This window comes from Lepidochelys olivacea, assembly GCF_965140295.1.
Source record: "Lepidochelys olivacea isolate rLepOli2 genome assembly, chromosome: 3".
In the NCBI taxonomy this organism is placed as follows: domain Eukaryota; kingdom Metazoa; phylum Chordata; order Testudines; family Cheloniidae; genus Lepidochelys; species Lepidochelys olivacea.
The window spans coordinates 60,083,127-60,102,655 of NC_140413.1; the positions used below are offsets into that span (position 1 = coordinate 60,083,127).

Here is a 19,529-nt window from a genome sequence, read left to right on the forward strand (position 1 = left end):
AATCCCAGAGTTTGATTTGGCTCTATGAATCAAAACACTAGTCAAGCCACTACAGTTGACAATACACATCTGAAAAAGAAAATACGTAAAATGATACAGTGTAGCAAGTCACTGTGACAGCCAGGGAGTAATGCCAGTATATTCACCCTGGCATGATTCTTCTTTGGCATGTCCTCTTTTATAATCACAAGGCCCAGACCTTCATCTCAAGCCAGGCTTCTTTGGCCTGCCCACTCCATTAACAATTCAATGCATTTAGCATAACTGGTTAAATAATTCAAATTGGTTTCTGAAGCTATATTAAAAACCCTGCAGATTAACAATTTATACTTTCCACTCCAATAGCACCTTCCTCCTGAGGATCTCAAAGTGCTTCACAGACTTGAACAAATTTAGCTTCACAGGCCTCTTGTGGGGTAGGTAAGTATCAGTAGATTCTAAGCTCTGTGTGGCAGGGACTATTCATTTGTTTGAATAGTGACTAGTACAATAGACTACAATTTTGACTGAGAACTTTGGATGCTACTGCAGTTCAGATGATGATTGTGCTCAGTTGCCATATGAGGATAATGGGTGGATGGATGGGCCTTTAATCTTTCTGCTCCCTCAATGCAAAGTGAGAGACAAAGACTGAAGACCCTGCTGGGCTCCAGTGAAGTCCACAGGAATGTATGTGAATGGGAGCAGGATCAGCAATGCTTAATTTGTAACGAAAGAGGTGGCGGGGCTCAAGCTGGGTGGCGGGAGAGTGGTACTGTTACTTCTGCACTGCTGCTGCCAGCAATGCTGCCTTCAGAGCTGGGCAGCCAGAGAGTGGCAGCTACTGACCGGGCACCTAGGTTTGAAGGCAGTGCCGTTGCCAGCAGCAGCACAGAAGTAAGGGTGGCATGGTATGGTGTATTGCCACCCTTACATCTGTGCTGTGGCTGGCAGCAGCGCTGTCTACAGAAGCCCAGAGGTGCTGGGGCTATGAACTGCCAAGCCTAGCAGTGCCGGGACTGAGTCCTGGCAAGCCCCAGCACAAATTAAGCACTGGGGATCAGGCTGTAAGTGACTTAACCGAAGTTAGACAGGATTCTACAACAGAGCCAAGAATAGAAGCAAATCTCCTGCCACGTAGGCTTGTGTCTTCACTACAGAAGTGTATTTCATCCCTCCCGCATCAGTGGTGCATGCAAACCATTGAACTGATTTCTGCTTAAATCTTTCAGGAAACTATACATATGCTAAATGATTGATCAGAGCAGACTGCATTCAACACAACAGCTGTGCGTGACAGTTTTGCTTTGCAAAAATTAACACTGATCTTTTCAAACATAGTTGCAAATCTCATCCAACGTGAAATCTTCCCATTTTTAACAGTACACATGGCTCGTGAAATTCTGCCCCAGAAGCAATAGCATGACTTTTTGTAAAACTGAATCAGACAGAATTGCATTCTCTTTATTTTCATTTGTCATAGAAAAATTATAGTTGTATTCCTCTGGAAAGGTGCCTTTTGTTTGTGACAAATTAAAGTTGAAAACCAAAGAACAATTTAGTTTCTGCCGCTAAATGAAAAAAAAAAAAAGCTGGTTTCTCTTCTCTGCTGACAAGATTATTTTTCTTTTATACATATCTACTAAGAAAGCAACCAATCAATGCACCTTAGACTGTGCCTTGGTATTTTGGTGATGAAATACTGGATGGAATAATAGTGTTCAGTAATGAGCTCAGGCCTGATATTTTTGCAGTGGTGGTGTAACCCAGGTTTCTCACTGGTTGATCACTCACAACATAATTATGTCCTGCCAGTGGATTAACGGGGAGGCAACAGGGATCAGTCCAAAACTAAAGGAAAAGTCCAGCGAATGTGGCTTGCAGGAAAAGCAGGGCATAACAAAGTGCTGTGTAATAGTGGTTCACTGGAAAGAAGGGGCTGTGGATGATAAAAAGCTGACCTCATTTAAACTGCACATGGATACTGTTAGGAGAAATGCAGAGAGGGGATGCCACTATGAAAAGAAATCCCATTCCCCCTGTTATAGCACCATCCCATCTGTAGGTAAATGTGTCAACTCAGCCAGGATAATTGGCATAGCTTTTGGAGTGTTGCTGTGGTTCACAAATATAAACACAAGTGCAGTATAAAAGGCTAAATTGTTTCATGTATTGCCCCACTGTCACCTCAAGTTCTTTTCCAGCATTACTGATTTCCAGGTTTCTCCCTTGCACTGAATAACTGTCTTCTGGGTTGTTTCCCCCATTGTACTTGTTTGCATCTGAATCTCATTTGGTTGTTTTCTGCCCACATGCCTAATCTCTTTAGGCCTCTTAGTATTTCTCTTTCTCTTCTGACTGGTGTTTGCAACTCCTCCCACTTTAGTATCTGCAAATCACTAATGAGGATTTCAATAAGGCTGTACTTAATAGTGACTTCTGCACTAAACACCTCAACCCACTCAATCCCATTTGTGATTACTCCTCCTTTGGAGTCCTTTGTCTTAAATTTGTGTGCCAATGTTGAGATCCAAGTCTCTCAAGGTACATCTACATTTGGAGCTGGGGGTGTGATGCATAACTGCAAGAGACATCCTCGCACTAGCTCTTACTGAGCAAGTATGCTAAAAATATAGTGTAGCCATGGCAGCATGAGCAGCAGGAGGGGCTATCTGCCCTAAGTGTCTGCCTAGGATGTCTCACAGGCAGGTACTCAGGGCAGCTAGCCTGTCCCACTGCTTGCCCTGCTGTGGCTACATGCCATATTTAGTACAATAGCTTGGTGAGGGTTAGTGTGAATACGTCTAGCATGAGTACGTCTCCTGGAGCTGGGAATTATCTCCCCAATTCCAAGGGCAAACATACCCGCAGAGAAGAGTGTAACAAGGAGAAGACACAGAAGAGTTATATAAGAGAGAGGATGTTTTATTTACCTGCAATTCTCCTTCCATTATACTGAGGAGCCGGATTAAGTCCTCTTTAGAAAGTTCTATGGATTTCTTGTTCTTTTGTTCACCAGGTGCTGGTGATTTTAAGTGTCGTTTTACAGTCCCTGAGACCATGACCTCCTCTTCCTTTTGATGAGATTTGTTCTGTTTCTTGGCATCTTCCTGAAGGTTTTCATTCTCTGCATTGCTGACAATGGGCTTAGAACTGGAGAAATGCCCATTAGGAGAGCTTTCTCCACCTTGGTTTCGGGATCTCATCCCCACCTAGAGAGAGAAAATTATAAAGATGCATTTTCTAAGCATGTAAAACTATTTACACGAACACTCGATCTACAGCAGAATTATTGCGAAGAGGAAGAGCCATCTTTTCATTCTGAATACCAAGATTAATGTTATGCTCAGTGCAAAAGTGCTGAAAAGCTCCCCCACATCAATAAGTTTGTCTTTGGAAGCCGATGAATCAAAATATTGATTATAAACTTAATAGAGCCTTAAAACATGGTAACCATACTGAGATGAGTTGCATTCTGCGGTGCTTGAAATGATGTGGGAAACTGATAACTAAAATTTTCCAGTCTCTTTATTTTATCGTTCAGCATTCTTTTGGCTCACTGCAAGAAAAAATGAGAACACCAGGATTTGGAGGCACATCTTGATTTAACATGAGAGTTAGCTGAAAGATAAGACTGTACTTAACATTTATAAAAGCATATACCTTGAGTGTAAGTTTTCTAAGAGACAGAGTAAGGCGGAATGTGACAAACTAGCTTCTCATCTGTGGCGTGTTGGGTTCAATGTTGGTAACTGAGATAACCCTCTTATGCAGACACTCTTCATCATTTCCAGTCTTGATTATTGTGACATCAACCTCCCCATCCCTCCCTAACACCTACGTCACCTTCCTGGGTTCATACTAAACGGAGCTGTTGAAATAATCTATTCTGTATGTCACTCTGACCACAGAAACACCATTTAATCCTTCCATTGGGCCTCCTTTAACTACACCAAGTTGAAGTCCTCACTTTCAAGTGTCTTCACCACACTGTCCATCCCTACATGTCTGCTCTTACCAAGTTGCCTCCCATGCAGTTTTCACTCTGCCAAGAACAGCCCCATCTGTCAGTTTGTTAGCTTCTCTCACAAACATCTCTGTGTCTTCTTCTGTGCTGCCCTCCAAGCACACAATTCCCTTCTTGATCTGATCAGTAAGGTCATTATCCTCTGTTCCATCACATCTCTCTTTGAGACTCACCTAGGTCTCAATGCCTATTGGAAATCAGCCAGTTAGTTATGGCTCGGGTGGGGAGGTAGGATTTGTTTGCACTCAATTATAAAATGCAAAATATAGTCAAGTGTATATATCTGGACATATATCTCTACCCTCCCAGCCTTCATGTGTCACTAAGCTATGGTAAGGTGTTTGACGCAGGGACTGTGTCTTTCTAAGTATTTTTAGAGTGCCTAGCACCATGAGTCCCCAGTTACGATTTAGACTCTGGATGCTACTGTAATAGAACTATAAAATAGTAATAATGAATTTCGAGGTCTGTTTCAGGGCCAAATTCAGAGCTAAGGAGTAAGGAGGTATAAGTTAGACTCCCTTACATTAACTTTGTCACCCTAAAACTCAGACTTCCTTAGACCTACTTATTAATGTGTAAGACTTTAAACTGATGTAATTTATAAGCTGAACATTCAGAAGAAGGCATAAAAAAGTTTAAGTTAAAGGAAGGGGGGGCCTCTTCAACTTACTTTATTACACACACCCTGTTTCTTTTTGTGTTACACTCCTGTCTTCTGGCCCCTTTTCGTGAGAGTTGAGCCAATTTAGATTCCCTTAGACTTGGTTGGGTTAGGTAGGCAGATTCAGAACTAACGTGTAAAGGGGTTGAAGATATAATAAGTGGAAGTGAGTGGAAGGGAGTTTAGATGGAGCATAAATATAACAAACCTGTTTGAGGGACCTAGAGGAAGGTATAAATAACGATATCTTAGATACCCTCTAGACTTTCTTTGACATTCTTAGGGCTTGATTCTCTAATCACTTATACTGGGGTAAAACTGGTATAATTTTATTGACTTCAGCGGCATTACTCTTGATATACATGTTAATAAGAATAGAATCAGGCCCCTAGATTTTTCTCAGACTTGCCTAAATTCACTTCTGACTTTAGTTTCCACTTTGTTCTCTAGTCATAGGAGATGATTTTCAGCACCAGAAGTACTACCAGTTTGGTATAATTGCCAATCTGTGTTGATGAAAAACCCAGAATAGCAGATCAGTAATGACTTTGCAAATCTTAAGGTACACTGGCAAATCAGTGTGGGTAATCTTAGCCCTGGTCTACACTAGGACTTTAGGTCGAATTTAGCAGTGTTAAATCAAGGTAAACCTGCACCCATCCACACGATGAAGCCCTTCATTTCGACTTAAAGGGCTCTTAAAATCGATTTCCTTACTCCACCCCTGACAAGTGGATTAGCGCTTAAATCGGCCTTGCAGGGTCGAATTTGGGGTACTGTGGACACAATTCAATGGTATTGGCCTCCGGGAGCTATTCCAGAGTGCTCCATTGTGACTGCTCTGGACAGCACTCTCAACTCAGATGCACTGGCCAGGTAGACAGGAAAAGAACCGCGAACTTTTGAATCTCATTTCCTGTTTGGCCAGTGTGGCAAGCTGCAGGTGACCATGCAGAGCTCATCAGCAGAGGTGACCATGATGGAGTCCCAGAATCGCAAAAGAACTCCAGCATGGACTGAACGGGAGGTACAGGATCTGACCGCTGTATGGGGAGAGGAATCCGTGCTATCGGAACTCCGTTCCAGTTTTCGAAATGCCAAAACCTTTGTCAAAATCTCCCAGGGCATGAAGGACAGAGGCCATAACAGGGACCCGAAGCAGTGCGCGTGAAACTTAAGGAGCTGAGGCAAGCCTACCAGAAAACCAGAGGGGCGAACGGCCGCTCCGGGTCAGAGCTCCAAACATGCCGCTTCTATGATGAGCTGCATGCCATTTTAGGGGGTTCAGCCACCACTACCCCAGCCGTGTTGTTTGACTCCTTCAATGGAGATAGAGGCAACACGGAAGCAGGTTTTGGGGACGAAGACGATGATGATGATGATGATGATGATGATGATGATGATGAGGTTGTAGATAGCTCACAGCAAGCAAGTGGAGAAACCGGTTTTCCCGACAGCCAGGAACTGTTTCTCACCCTGGACATGGAGCCAGTACCCCCCGAAACCACCCAAGGCTGACCCGGCAGGCGGAGAAGGGACCTCCGGTGAGTGTACCTTTTAAAATACTATACATGGTTTAAAAGCAAGCATGTGAAAGGATTAATTTGCCCTGGTATTTGCGGCTCTCCTGGATGTACTCCCAAAGCCTTTGCAAAAGGTTTCTGGGGAGGGCAGCCTTATTGCGTCCTCCATGGTAGGACACTTTACCACTCCAGGCCAGTAACACGTACTCAGGAATCATTGTACAACAAAGCATTGCAGTGTATGTTTGCTGGCGTTCAAACAACATCTGTTCTTTATCTCTCTGTTATCCTCAGGAGAGTGAGATATCATTCATGGTCACCTGGTTGAAATAGGGTGCTTTTCTTCAGGGGACACTCAGAGGTGCCCGTTCCTGCTGGGCTGTTTGTCTGTGGCTGAACAGAAATGTTCCCCGCTGTTAGCTACGGTGAGGGTGGAGGGTTGAGGGGGTAGCCACACGGTGGGGGGAGGCAAAATGCGACCTTGTAACGAAAGCACATGTGCTATGTATGTAATGTTAACAGCAAGGATTACCCTGAAAGAGTGTAGCCACTGTTTTATAAAATGTGTCTTTTTAAATACCGTTGTCCCTTTTTTTTCCTCCACCAGCTGCATGTGTTTCAATGATCACAGGATCTTCTCCTTCCCAGAGGCTAGTGAAGATTAGAAAGAAAAAAGAAAAAAACGCACTCGTGATGAAATGTTCTGAGCTCACGCTGTCCTCCCACACTGACAGAGCACAGACGAATCCGTGGAGACAAATAATGTCAGAGTGCAGGAAAGCACAAAATGACCGGAAGGAGAGGTGACGGGCTGAAGAGAGTAAGTGGCAGGCTGAAGACAGGGCTGAAGCTCAAATGTGGCGGCAGCGTGATGAGAGGAGGCAGGATTCAATGCTGAGGCTGCTGGAGGATCAAACCAGTATGCTCCAGTGTATGGTTGAGCTGCAGCAAAGGCAGCTGGAGCGCAGACTGCCACTACAGCCCCTGTGTAACCAACCGCCCTCCTCCCCAAGTTCCATAGCTTCCATACCCAGATGCCCAAGAACGCGGTGGGGGGGCCTCCAGCCAACCAGCCACTCCACCACAGAGGATTGCCCAAAAAACAGAAGGCTGGCATTCAATAAATTTTAAAGTTGTAAACTTTTAAAGTGCTGTGTGGCATTTTCCTTCCCTCCTCCACTAGCCCTTCTAGGCTACCTTGGTAGTCACCCCCCTATTTGTGTGATGAATGAATAAAGAATGCATGAATGTGAAGCCACAATGACTTTATTGCCTCTGCAAGCGGTGATCGAAGGGAGGACAGGAGGGTGGTTAGCTTACAGGGAAGTAGACTGAGCCAAGGGGCGGAGGGTTTCATCAAGGAGAAACAAACAGAACTTTCAGATCGTAGCCTGGCCAGTCATGAAACTGGTTTTCAAAGCTTCTCTGATGCGTACCGCGCCCTCCTGTGCTCTTCTAACCATCCTGGTGTCTGGCTGCGCGTAACCAGCAGCCAGGTGATTTGCCTCAACTTCCCACCCCGCCATAAACGTCTCCCCCTTACTCTCACAGATATTGTGGAGTGCACAGCCAGCAGTAATAACAGTGGGAATATTGGTTTCACTGAGGTCTAAGCGAGTCAGTAAACTGCGCCAGCGCGCCTTTAAACGTCCAAATGCACATTCTACCACCATTCTGTACTTGCTCAGCCTGTAGTTGAACAGCTCCTGACTACTGTCCAGGCGGCCTGTGTACGGCTTCATGAGCCATGGCATTAAGGGGTAGGCTGGGTCCCCAAGGATAACTATAGGCATTTCAACATCCCCAACAGTTATTTTCTCTTCTGGGAATAAAGTCCCTTCCTGCAGCTTTTGAAACAGACCAGAGTTCCTGAAGATGCAAGCGTCATGTACCTTTCCCGACCATCCCACGTTGATGTTGGTGAAACGTCCCTTGTGATCCACCAGAGCTTGCAGCACTATTGAAAAGTACCCCTTGCGGTTTATGTACTCGCCGGCTTGGTGCTCCAGTGCCAAGATAGGGATATGGGTTCCGTCTATGGCCCCACCACAGTTAGGGAATCCCATTGCAGCAAAGCCATCCACTATGACCTGCACATTTCCCAGGGACACTACCCTTGATATCAGCAGATCTTTGATTGCATGGGCTACTTGCATCACAGCAGCCCCCACAGTAGATTTGCCCACTCCAAATTGATTCCCAGCTGACCGGTAGCTGTCTGGTGTTGCAAGCTTCCACAAGGCTATTGCCACTCGCTTCTCAACTGTGAGGGCTGCTCTCATCTTGGTATTCATGCGCTTCAGGGCAGGGGAAAGCAAGTCACAAAGTTCCATAAAAGTGCCCTTACGCATGCGAAAGTTTTGCAGCCACTGGGAATCGTCCCAGACCTGCAACACTATGAGGTCCCACCAGTCTGTGCTTGTTTTCGAGCCCAGAATCGGTGTTCCACAGCATGAACCTGCCCCATTAGCACCATGATGCATGCATTGGCAGGGCCCATGCTTTCAGAGAAATATGTGTCCATGTCCTGATCACTCACATGACCACGCTGACGTCGCCTCCTCGCCCGGTATCGCTCTGCCAGGTTCTGGTGCTACATATAATGCTGGATAATGCATGTGGTGTCTAATGTGCTCCTAATTGCAAAAGCCTCCATGCTTGCCTTGGTATGGCGTCCTCACAGAAAAAAGGCGTGGAACGATTGTCTGCCATTGCTCTGATGGAGGGGGGGCGACTGACGACATGGCTTACAGGGTTGGCTTACAGGGAATTAAAATCAACAAAGGGGGTGGCTTTACATCAATGAGTATTTCAGGCAGGATTTCACGGAGGGTTCCAATAAGAAATGGTGCACCTAAGTAATTGTTCTTATTGGAACAAGCAGGTTGGTCTGGCCTCTGATTGATACATGGCTAGATTTACCTCGCTGCACCTTCTCTGTGAGTGACTGCAGTGTGACCTAGAGGAATGAGTCCCCTAGATGGGGGCGGAGGGGGAAGCAAATGAGTACAAAACAAATCTGGTCTATTTCTTATTTTGATCCACTCCATCTATCTTTTACATCTTTGGCTGGCAGCAGACGGTGCAGAAGGACTGCATGCCATCCACATCTCATGGCTGCTCGGCAGAAGATGGTACAATAGGACTGCTAGCAATCCGTATCGCCTGCCTGCTCACCATAAGATGGTTCAATAGGACTGACTGCAGGACTAAAGAGAATGACCTGGTCAAGTCACTTCTAATGTAGTCCCTGCACCCAGGTCTGCCCAGGTGCTCCTGGCCGACGTGGCCAGGAGCACCTCGGACATGATGATGATGGCTACCAGTCCTATTGTACCATCTGCTGCCACAAGGCAATGGGTTGCTGCTGCTGTGTAGCAATGCAGTACCACGTCTGCCAGCACCCAGGAGACATACGGTGACGGTTACCTGAGTGGGCTCCCTGCTTGCTGTGGTATGGCGTCTGCACAGGTAACTCAAGAAAAAAGGCGCAAAACGATTGTCTGCTGCTGCTTTCACGGAGGGAGGGAAGGAGGGAACGGGGGCCTGACGATATGTACCCAGAACCACCCGCGACTATGCTTTAGCCCCATCAGGCATTGGAATCTCAACCCAGAATTCCAATGGGCAGCGGAGACTGCGGGAACTGTGGGATACCTACCCACAGTGCAACACTCCGGAAGTTGACGCTTGCCTTGGTACTGTGGAAGCGCTCCGCCGAGTTAATGCACTTAATGCACTTAGAGCATTTTCTGTGGGGACACACACACTCGAATATATAAAATCGATTTCTAAAAAACTGACTTCTATAAATTCGACCTTATTCCGTAGTGTAGACATACCCTCACATAGAGCCTAGAAGGATTTACACTTAAGTTGATTCTAGACAGTGCTATAAATATCTTGTTTAGATTAGCCTTAATTTTTCGTAATGTCATTCACAGTGTGCCTGATTGTTTTTTTTTTTTCATTTTCATCTGTTATATACTGGTTTAATGCTGTTGAATTCAATGAAGTCTATCCTGAGAAGAGAATCCAGCCCAGTGTTTTTAAGCAAGAGAGTCTCATAATGAGGTTGCTTGCATTGTAGGGTTATTTCCACCCAGACAATATGTGATACAGGTATACAATAGCTACTAACTTCCTGAAAGCCTACACAGTATATTATTCACCAGACAGTTTAGATTTATCACAAGAACTATGTTTTCTAAAAACAGATCTCCATTATGAGCATGAACAATACCTGAGGAGTTCAGGAAATCTTTTGGGTCTCAGGTTTATAATGGAAAAATAAACACTATACTATGTTTCCTTTCAGATAGGGCTACTCAATTTGTTTGGTTGTAATGGGTTTTAAACTCCATAACCATGTTTCCTCTCCAAGACGGAGCACTTGGGATTTACTTTGTCTCTATTTTCTATGTATTTCCTTTTGAGTCCCTCTGGTGTGCAGCCTCCAGCCACAAGAGCACCTAAAACATTTTTCATGGTTTAGACTTGAGAGTGAATGATTTCGTGGTTTTAGAGCAGTGGTGGGCAATCTGCAGCCCTCGGGCCGCACGCAGCCCGTCAGGGTAATCCTCTGGCAGGCCGCCAGACAGTTTGTTCACATTTGCATGGCTGCCCGCAGCTACCAGTGGCTGCGGTTCGCTGTTCCTGGCCAATGGGCGCTGCAGGAAGTGGCGTAGGCCACAGTAGAGTGTCCTATAAATAATAAGGAAAAGATGAATGCTGTGATTATTTACTGGAACCTATATTATTGTTCTGGGCATACATAGATTCTTCAGTTTTCAAAAGTTAACACATACAAGTTTTTTTGAAATGTTCTTTCCTTTTATTGTAAGAAATCTTTGTGAGTAATTTGCTGAGTAGAATGTCAGGAGAGGGTAGACTATCCGTTGTTCCAACCCTTTTTCTTCTATCTATTGTTATATAACCTCACTAGGGTTCCTGGAATAACAGGCCAGATTGGAATATATTGTTACATTAGCTGTGGGTTTATTAGAATCAGATCATGCAAAGATTTTTCTGAACCTAGCAGAGAGTCCTTATGATAATCAAACATGCTGATTTTGGCTATATAGTGGTTTCTCTTCTCAAAACAAAAAATAGCGTGAGAGTTCAAAAAAAGACTGCTGATTTGGACCCATACTATGGTCATTGGCTGTGGACACAAATTGTCATCTGAAGATTAACAGTAGATCTGAAGAAGAGAAACACCATACGGGAGTGCTGTGTTTCTGTGACAGGCTAACAATACACTGCATGTATGTCCTATAAAAGGCTTTTTAGAGATGAGTCCAACCTGAAGCCATTTCTCGAAATTCCTCTCCCTCAAAGTTTGGCATTCGGGTACTATGAAACACAGATTTGAGTCATCCCTGGCTTTGGTTTTACAAAACACTCCGATGCCAATTTGAGTTATGCTACACATGTAGCCAGAAGAGAATGTAACCCTAATGACTAACACTATGAAGAACGGAACAAACGTTAACCCTTTGTAGTTCTGCAGTTTCCTAAGTCTCCAGGAATAAAAAAGGCTAGAGCACTACCCCACTATGCTCTCTAGCTGCCTTTCTTCTCCTCTTATGGGTCACAGACTACCTGTACATCTGAAAAATCAAACTAAATACGAGGGTTTTATTCCTTTTACCTTTACCAAATGTAAAGTAATTTATCAGGGGGGAGAGGGGGATTGAAAGATCATGTCCTTTTGTGATGGAGGATGTCAGGTGCTTGTTTAAGTACAGAAAGAAAAGGAGTACTTGTGGCACCTTAGAGACGAACCAATTTATTTGAGCATGAGCTTTCGTGAGCTACAGCTCACTTCATCAGATGAAGCTCATGCTCAAATAAATTGGTTCGTCTCTAAGGTGCCACAAGTACTCCTTTTCTTTTTGCGAATACGGACTAACACGGCTGTTACTCTGAAACCTGTTTAAGTACGGGTATCTGTACACTCGGTATCACGGGACAAACTCTTGCCTTGGTGCTTAGATAACCAAGCTGCAGGCTGATGATCTTCACCGGGACCAGGGAGGACGTGCCCTCTCCCCCAGGGCACTGCATGGCTGCTCTATTTGAAATAACACCAGCAATGCTCCATGAGGTAGGGAGAAGAGCTGGTGGATCCACAGGTCACACCCCTGCCTCTTTCTGCCAGCCTAAACTCATCTGTGAGCATGAGTGCAGTGAGACCCATGCAAGTGGTTCACGGTCCCTGTGCAAGGCTCCACATCCTGCCTGCCCAATGCATTGGAACAGCACTGCTGATGTCAGGGAGCACAGCAGCCACGGAGGAGAACCTGGATTTGGCCCTATTGGCACTGTCTGGTTTCTGACAAACAGAATGGGGGAGGGGGGTGTAGTATAAAATATATTGATATCTAATGTATATTACTGCTTTCTACTATCAATGGAATGGATGGCTAAACATCCCCTAACGTACTTTGGTGAACAAGAACTTTTTATGTTTGTAGAAAACACTTTAAAAAATAGAAAAAGACCTGCTCTCTGAGGTGCAGTATTGGTTGCCTTAATTTCTCTCTTTTTCTCATATTTTTAAATCAAATTATTTATTTGTATACCTTTACGATTTTCTTTTCCCATCAATAAAATGTGTGCTGGATGTGAGAAATTTCTGCATTATTTTAAATGAAAAAATATGTATGACTCAGTTTCCCACTTACTTGCGTATTGTGTATTAGCCTCTGGGACAGGGAAATCAGAGTGTTGGTCAGGTAGGCATGTCTGGGTTGGTATGAATGAGCTATCAAGGACTTCAACAACATATGAATGGAGTTACCGTGGCGATATAAAGGACGACCAACAACTGGACATTACTTTTAATGAGACAAGGTGGATAAGCATGGGTAGCGGGTGAAGCTTCCTGTTGAGGAGGCTAGCCCCCTGTCCCAGCTCTTCTGACCAAGGCTCCATCCCCGCTCACTGCTCTTGGACCCTCCCTCCTATCACCCCAGCCAAGGGGCTGAGAGCTCGGTCAGGGCCGTGGGGGGAGGCTGAGAGGTTGGCCCTGCATGGCAGAGCTCTCTGCCCTGGCTGGAGCTTGGAGACCCTCTCCCATTCTGCCCCTTATGCCTGCAGCTCCGCCCACGTTCTGTCCCCACTCCACCTTTTCCACCCTGAGGCCCCGGCCCCTGCTCGCTCCTTCCACCACCACTCCCCTCCCCCACTGCGGCCCTGAGATTGGAAAAGCTCTGTTCCCCTACTGCCACAGCGGGGATCAAGAGCTCTTCCAGCCACAGGACCGTGGTGGGGGGAGATTTTTCTGGGGGCCCCAAATCTGCCACTAATCCCCACCCACCCCCCATAGCAGCGTAAGGTTTGGAGAGGCTTAGCCTCCCTTGCCCCCATTGCTTGCCGCCTATGTGTATGAGGTAATATCTTTTATTGGACCACCTTCTGCTGGTGAAAGAGACCAGCTTTTGAGCTTACATAGCACCGAAGAAGAGCGCTGTATAAGCTCAAAAGATTGTCTCTCTTTCACCAACAGAAGTTGGTCCAATAAAACATATTACCTCACCCATCTTGTCTCTCTACTATACTGGGACCAACGCAGCAATTAAATTTTGAATGACTGCCAATCAAGGGAGGCTGAACATGTGAAAACAGCCTGTCTAAAGCTTGAAACAAGGAACTGAGATGTTAGGGGTCAGACATAAGAACTCTGCTGCTTAGTGTAATGGATTTGAATTCAGGATGCTTGGGCAAGAGAGGCAGGTTGGGTTGCTACCATAGACACTCTTGCACGCTTTTCTTTTCCATTCTAACCTAAGGACCTACATACTGTCTTTCCTTTGACTAATAACTGCTGGCTTGTTTTGAACAGGCTGTCACTGCTAACATCTCTCTCAAAGGGATAGTGTCTCTGACAGGAAGTCAGGTTCTTTTGGACTTGCTGAAAGAGCCATGGTGAGAAATAGGAGAACTAAGCCAAAAGGCCCAGTCTCAGGGCAAGTCTACACTACAGCGCTACATCGGCTGGTGTGGACATGTTGTATCAACCAGACAAGGTACTAACAAGCTTCAACAGGACTTTATTTTCAAAGTGGAAACCTCTTTACCAAGCTGCTGCTGCACCCTCTGTAGCTTTCTCCCAGCCTCTCAACTCCTCCCCTCTCCTTCCTGTTTCCTGTCCTTTCAGACTCCTAACAGCCAGTGCTCCCAATGCTAATAATTACAAGCAATATCTAAATACCACAGGACAGCACAAAACTTGTGTCCCTCGGGGGGGAGGGGGAATGTTTTTCACACCCTGGAGCGATGAAATTTATATCGATTTAAGCGGTAGTGTAGAGCTGCCCTCCGTGTACTGGACCCACTGGGCTCTGTCTTGCCAAAAATGGAGGACCTTGCACTAAAGGGTTACACTCTCAGAGAGATTGTCTAAGGGTCAGAGAGACGCTCACCCCAGAGATCCACGACAAAGCATTATAGCATGTGAATTATAATGACCACACAGTTTCTCCACTGAGAAAAGTACTTTAGTTTTGTGCGTGAGAATTGCTATTTAGGAACTATTTGCCTATCAAAACATTTTCTGAAACTTCCTCAGTCATTGTGAGTTGATATAATGTTCTTCAAAACAAGACAGTTTCACAAAACTAGTGATATAACCTTCAGGGCAAATCCAGTGGACACAGAGTACAAAGCATGTGGTTTATGTTAGTGTCACTTTGATGGCTTCATTGATTTCAAGCGAAACTTTCAGTTACATTAGCTGCTCTTGAGCAATCCACTTTATCTAGCTAAGGAGTGGCATGGACTTGTTTCACAGGGAGTCATGTCCAGCTGCCTTCAACTGGAAAGGCATTTTGGCTATACTGACTGAGGGATAATCAGGAGAGGAATTTAGGTCACCACCTACTTAAAATAAACTTTTATCATTTCATCTGTGTCTGTTTCATAGATTCCAAGACTGCAAGGGTCCATTGTGATCATCTAGTCTAATTTCTTGTGTAACACAGGCCAGAGAACTTCCCCAAAATAATTCCTAGAGCTTAACTTCTAGAAAAACTTCCAGTCTTGATTTAAACATTGTCAGTGATGCAGAATCCACCAAACACTTTGGTAAATTGTTCCAATGGTTAATAACACTCGCTATTAAAAATGTATATGCCTTATTTGGGGGGATTTACTGTCCTTCCTAGCCTAGTACACCCAGTGCATGTGTTCTCACATAGCAAAGTGCCCACCTACCACTACAGTGCTTTTTTCCTCATTATGATGCAACCTAATTGGGTATCTGGGATGCTTGTTTTTTAATCTGATGTTACAACAAAGTTTGGTTTTAAAAGAAAGTCACTGGTATCACAGTACTCAAGTAGCTGGCTATTTTTACTGCACTGTACATGACTCTAATTCGTTTCCCACTAGGATGTCAATAGGAGTTTTGGCATTGATTTCAGTGAAATCAGAATTTAGCCTACAAATACAGTGTACTGTATAATGGATAGAGCCAGACTGTGCCATTAAGGCACAGGGCTGTAGTGGGGCAGCATAACTGATCCAATGCCTTTTAAGACCAGGTTTACACTAGACACTTACTTTGATATAACTACGTTGCTCAGGGATGTGAAAAATCCACACTCCTGAGCAGCATAGTTATACTGACCCTAATCCCCCTTGTAGACAGTGCTATGTCAGCAGGAAAGCTTCTCCTGCAGACATAGCTACTGCCTCTTGCGGGAGGTGGAGTTATTAAGCCAAGGGGAGAGCTTTCTCCCGTCAGCTTAGAGCATCTTCACCAGACATGCTGCAGTTGCACCAAAGTAAATTTGTAGTGTAGACCTGCCCTAAGCTCCCCAGCAACCTGCACCACCTTTCTAAGGTGTAGCATGTGTGGAGGGGACAGGAGTAGCTGGGTTATTGCCTAGACTCCTCCTGCCCCTCTCCATCTGTTCTGAGTAACTTGTCCCACAGTGGATGTTAGCATGGAACATGCCTTATTCTCAGGAAATTGCAGCACTGTAGTTGTGACTGACCTGTTTAGGAAAAAAGGCTCATAACAGGCCTGACTTTGTGGGGTAGTGAGTACGCTCCACTTCTGGGTACTAAGTATCTTTGATTCACATTAACTTTCATGGACGTTGAGGTTTACCCAGCACCTCTTCATAGACATGTAGTTCCTTGAAGAATTGGGTTATGGGTATTTTGTCCTTTGCATATTTTTTCTCCTGCTTTCCACTCTCTGAAGTTCTTCCATTCCTCTAGAAGAGCAGCTCATGACCTTTAATGTAGACTTTAAAGAAACCTTGTCACCATTAATTTTAGTCTACACTTATTAAACATTTGCTTCATCATGTGACAGCAAGAACATGCCTGGAAGATTACCAGGCAGGCAATGCAGTCTAGCTGACCTATCAAAAACTTTCTTTGCTCCTGAAGTGGAGAATCCTTGGTATTAGATAAACATTAATCATTTCTGTATTGTTAACAATATAGAACCAAGCTTGTATCCCACAAGGTAAAATACACAGTGAACTTATGAACCACACTTAATCTTTGTTAAGCAATTTTTGTTTCCTGTCAGAGGGTACAGAGGCCGGATTCCTTGCTGCAAACACCACAACCAAGTTCAACACCAGCTGCATTATCTACAGAGTGTTATATAAACCCTTGTCCCCCACCCCATATGTCTTTTACCTTCTCCCTAGGCACAAGATGGGGGAATCACCCCCTCCTTACAATCATGGGCTTCTCTAGCTCTTCCTTCTCCAGTTTCTCTTTTAACTGTTCTCAGCTGAGGTGTTGAATCACCTTGTTAACTGGTGAATCATCCAGTCCTTAATCAATTATCTCCTCAATTTGGCCCATGTGGGGAAACTGCCAAGTGCACAGAGTGCTGAGTCAGCCATAAGCTATTCACACTCTGTCACACTCCCACAACAATGGATTTTCTGTTTCCAAAATGGCAGGAAATGGGTATGCTGATAATACATGCAGCTGTTGGCTCTTCCTTCTAGTCCCTTGTCATTGTCCTTCCAATGACCCAGGAGTGATGTATCACTGCCCCAGCCCTAAGAGTGATATAGCACTGTTCCAGCATGATGTGGAAATTAAAGTCTAATCCTTCACTCTTTGGGGCCCAACAACCTCACGGTTACTTAGAAATGTGTTACAGCTAGTTCAGAGTGAAAATAAGACACAGACAATCAGGAAACAATGCTTTTGTATTAGAGGCTGATTTTTTACACTTTAATTAAAACATGGAAAACGATTACAGATAAATTTTATGTTTGACTTTTAAAAACTGGTGGGGGGGGAGCAAAAAAGAAGATACAAACAAATACAAGCACACCCAAGACAAAACCAGCAGCACTATCCACAGCAATAGAGTCAAAAGACGAGCCCTGTCCTGCAGCGTGTCCTGCTAACTCTAATTCGGCTATTGACCAAAGCGGAGAACCAAATCGCTCACAGCAGCTCCCTCTCTTTTGTGTCACGGGAGCTCAGGCTTGAACACCAATGCTAGTCTCCATCTAAGTACTGTGTAATCATTCCACCCAAAGGACAGAACTGCAGCTTAAGAAAGGCACAGTCCCTCTGAAATCTAGCCAGTTTCAAAAATGAGTTAAAAGTAGTTTCTGATACTAAACCAGTCCCAGAGTCACACTGACAATTTTTGTGGTATTTACAATAATATTTTCCTATTTTAGTGTTTTCATTTTTAAAAAAAAAATCTCTTCTCCTTCTCCTTTGCCTGGTTGCTGTGTGAAAAATCCACACAACCAAAATAAATAAATAAATAAATAAAGCCCTAGCTGGCTTGACACAGGAAACAGAGACACTCACTATAAACAAACAGTAAACAAACTGGGTAGGAAAAATAGAGCAGCACTCTCATTTACAGTAAGGGTAAGGGGTAGGTCAATTCTTTGCAGGCAGAGGTATGCTTTCAAAGTAGGAGGAGTTCTTTTAAGCCACCACCCTTGTTAGTGGGTGTTTGGAGGTGCTTCAGCTCAGAGGGAGGTCTGAGAAGCATTGAGCCTGAAATAGCACCATGTTCCACTCGTGCTCGAAGATTGATGCTGCTACCACACTCCTTCAAAGATGGCAGCAACATTCCCGCTTCAAGCCAGGCCACTTCTACTGGCTGTACAAGGAGTGGGGAAGATGATAATCCAGCTCTGCCTCTCCTTGTTCTCCTTAGGAGGGCTCACACTCTCCAAGCACAAGACACTTGAGTTGTTACTACCATTTGTGCAATGAAAGAGGAAAGGATTCTTATGTCCTCTACCTGTTTTGCTTCCCTGTGCAAGGCTGACAATCTGTCCCGAATTATTTTACCACAGGGTTCTCAAACTGGGGGTTGTGACCCCGCAGGGGTCACAAGGTTATTACATGGGGGGTCGCAAGCTGTCAGCCTCCACCTCAAATCCTGTTTTACCTTCAGCATTTATAACGGTGTTAAATATATAAAAAAGTGTTTTTAATTTATTAAGTGGGGGGTCACACTCAGAGGCTTGCATGTGAAAGGGGTCACCGGTACAAAAGTTTGAGAACCACTGTTTTACCAGCTCTTCAGTGAGTACCATCCAAATGTATTGGAAAAATTAAAGAACCAAAGTTAACCTGCACCATGTATATGTTTTCATTGGTTTGAAAGACAGCAATGCTACATGCTGACAAGGAGCAACATAAAATACTGCACAAATACCCCCCTCTGTGCACTGATGGTGACCTCATATGCTTCAGTGGCTTTCAGATATAGGAACCAAATTCATGTATCTCTTCTAATGTTTTGATTTTAAAAAATTCCCAGCCAATTGCTTGACTTGAAAAGAATGATTTAAGATCATTCTTATTTATGAATCTACATGTTGAGTCGGTTTTACTCTATTCTTGACCATCCTGTCCATTCTAGTTTGCTGAAAGCTTCTCCTGTCTTATTAGCTCAGAGGGAGAAAAAGATGCTAAACTGAAAACATACCACAGCTACCTTAAATATTGGGGAGCAAAAAAGATCCAAATAAATATTCCCACATAACACCATCTTGTTTTCACATAACTGAAACTACACACTGTCAGAATCACCTTGCTTTAAGGCTGTCACCTCTTAAAATCCTGTTTCAACATGGATACAAGGGAGGTGAATATCATTTGTCCCAGTCAGCCAGGCTTCCTACATGTCTCTAAGTTTGTTTTTAGTGATACAGACCCTTGAATTTTCTTTTTGCCACTAGTGCATGGTAAAAATTACTCAATTATTTTAAAATAATTAATATCAATGCAAAGATATGGAAAAGGGGCTCCTTCAAACCACATGGGGAAGTTTGAAATGTTTTAATTACAGTTCAGTCAAAATCTGCTGCAG

At 44.3% G+C, this 19,529-nt stretch overlaps 1 protein-coding gene across 2 annotated transcripts in view; it reads right to left on the reverse strand.

Moving 5' to 3' along the window:
- FILIP1 (filamin A interacting protein 1) overlaps positions 1-19,529 on the reverse strand; it is a 164,854-nt gene that overhangs the window by 101,660 nt on the left and 43,665 nt on the right. For both annotated transcript variants that reach the window (XM_084625102.1, XM_084625101.1), the window contains exon 2: positions 2,913-3,191. In XM_084625102.1, the coding sequence (XP_084481228.1) occupies positions 2,913-3,185 (273 nt within the window). In that variant the 5' untranslated portion in view covers positions 3,186-3,191. The remainder of the gene's footprint in view (positions 1-2,912; positions 3,192-19,529) is intronic.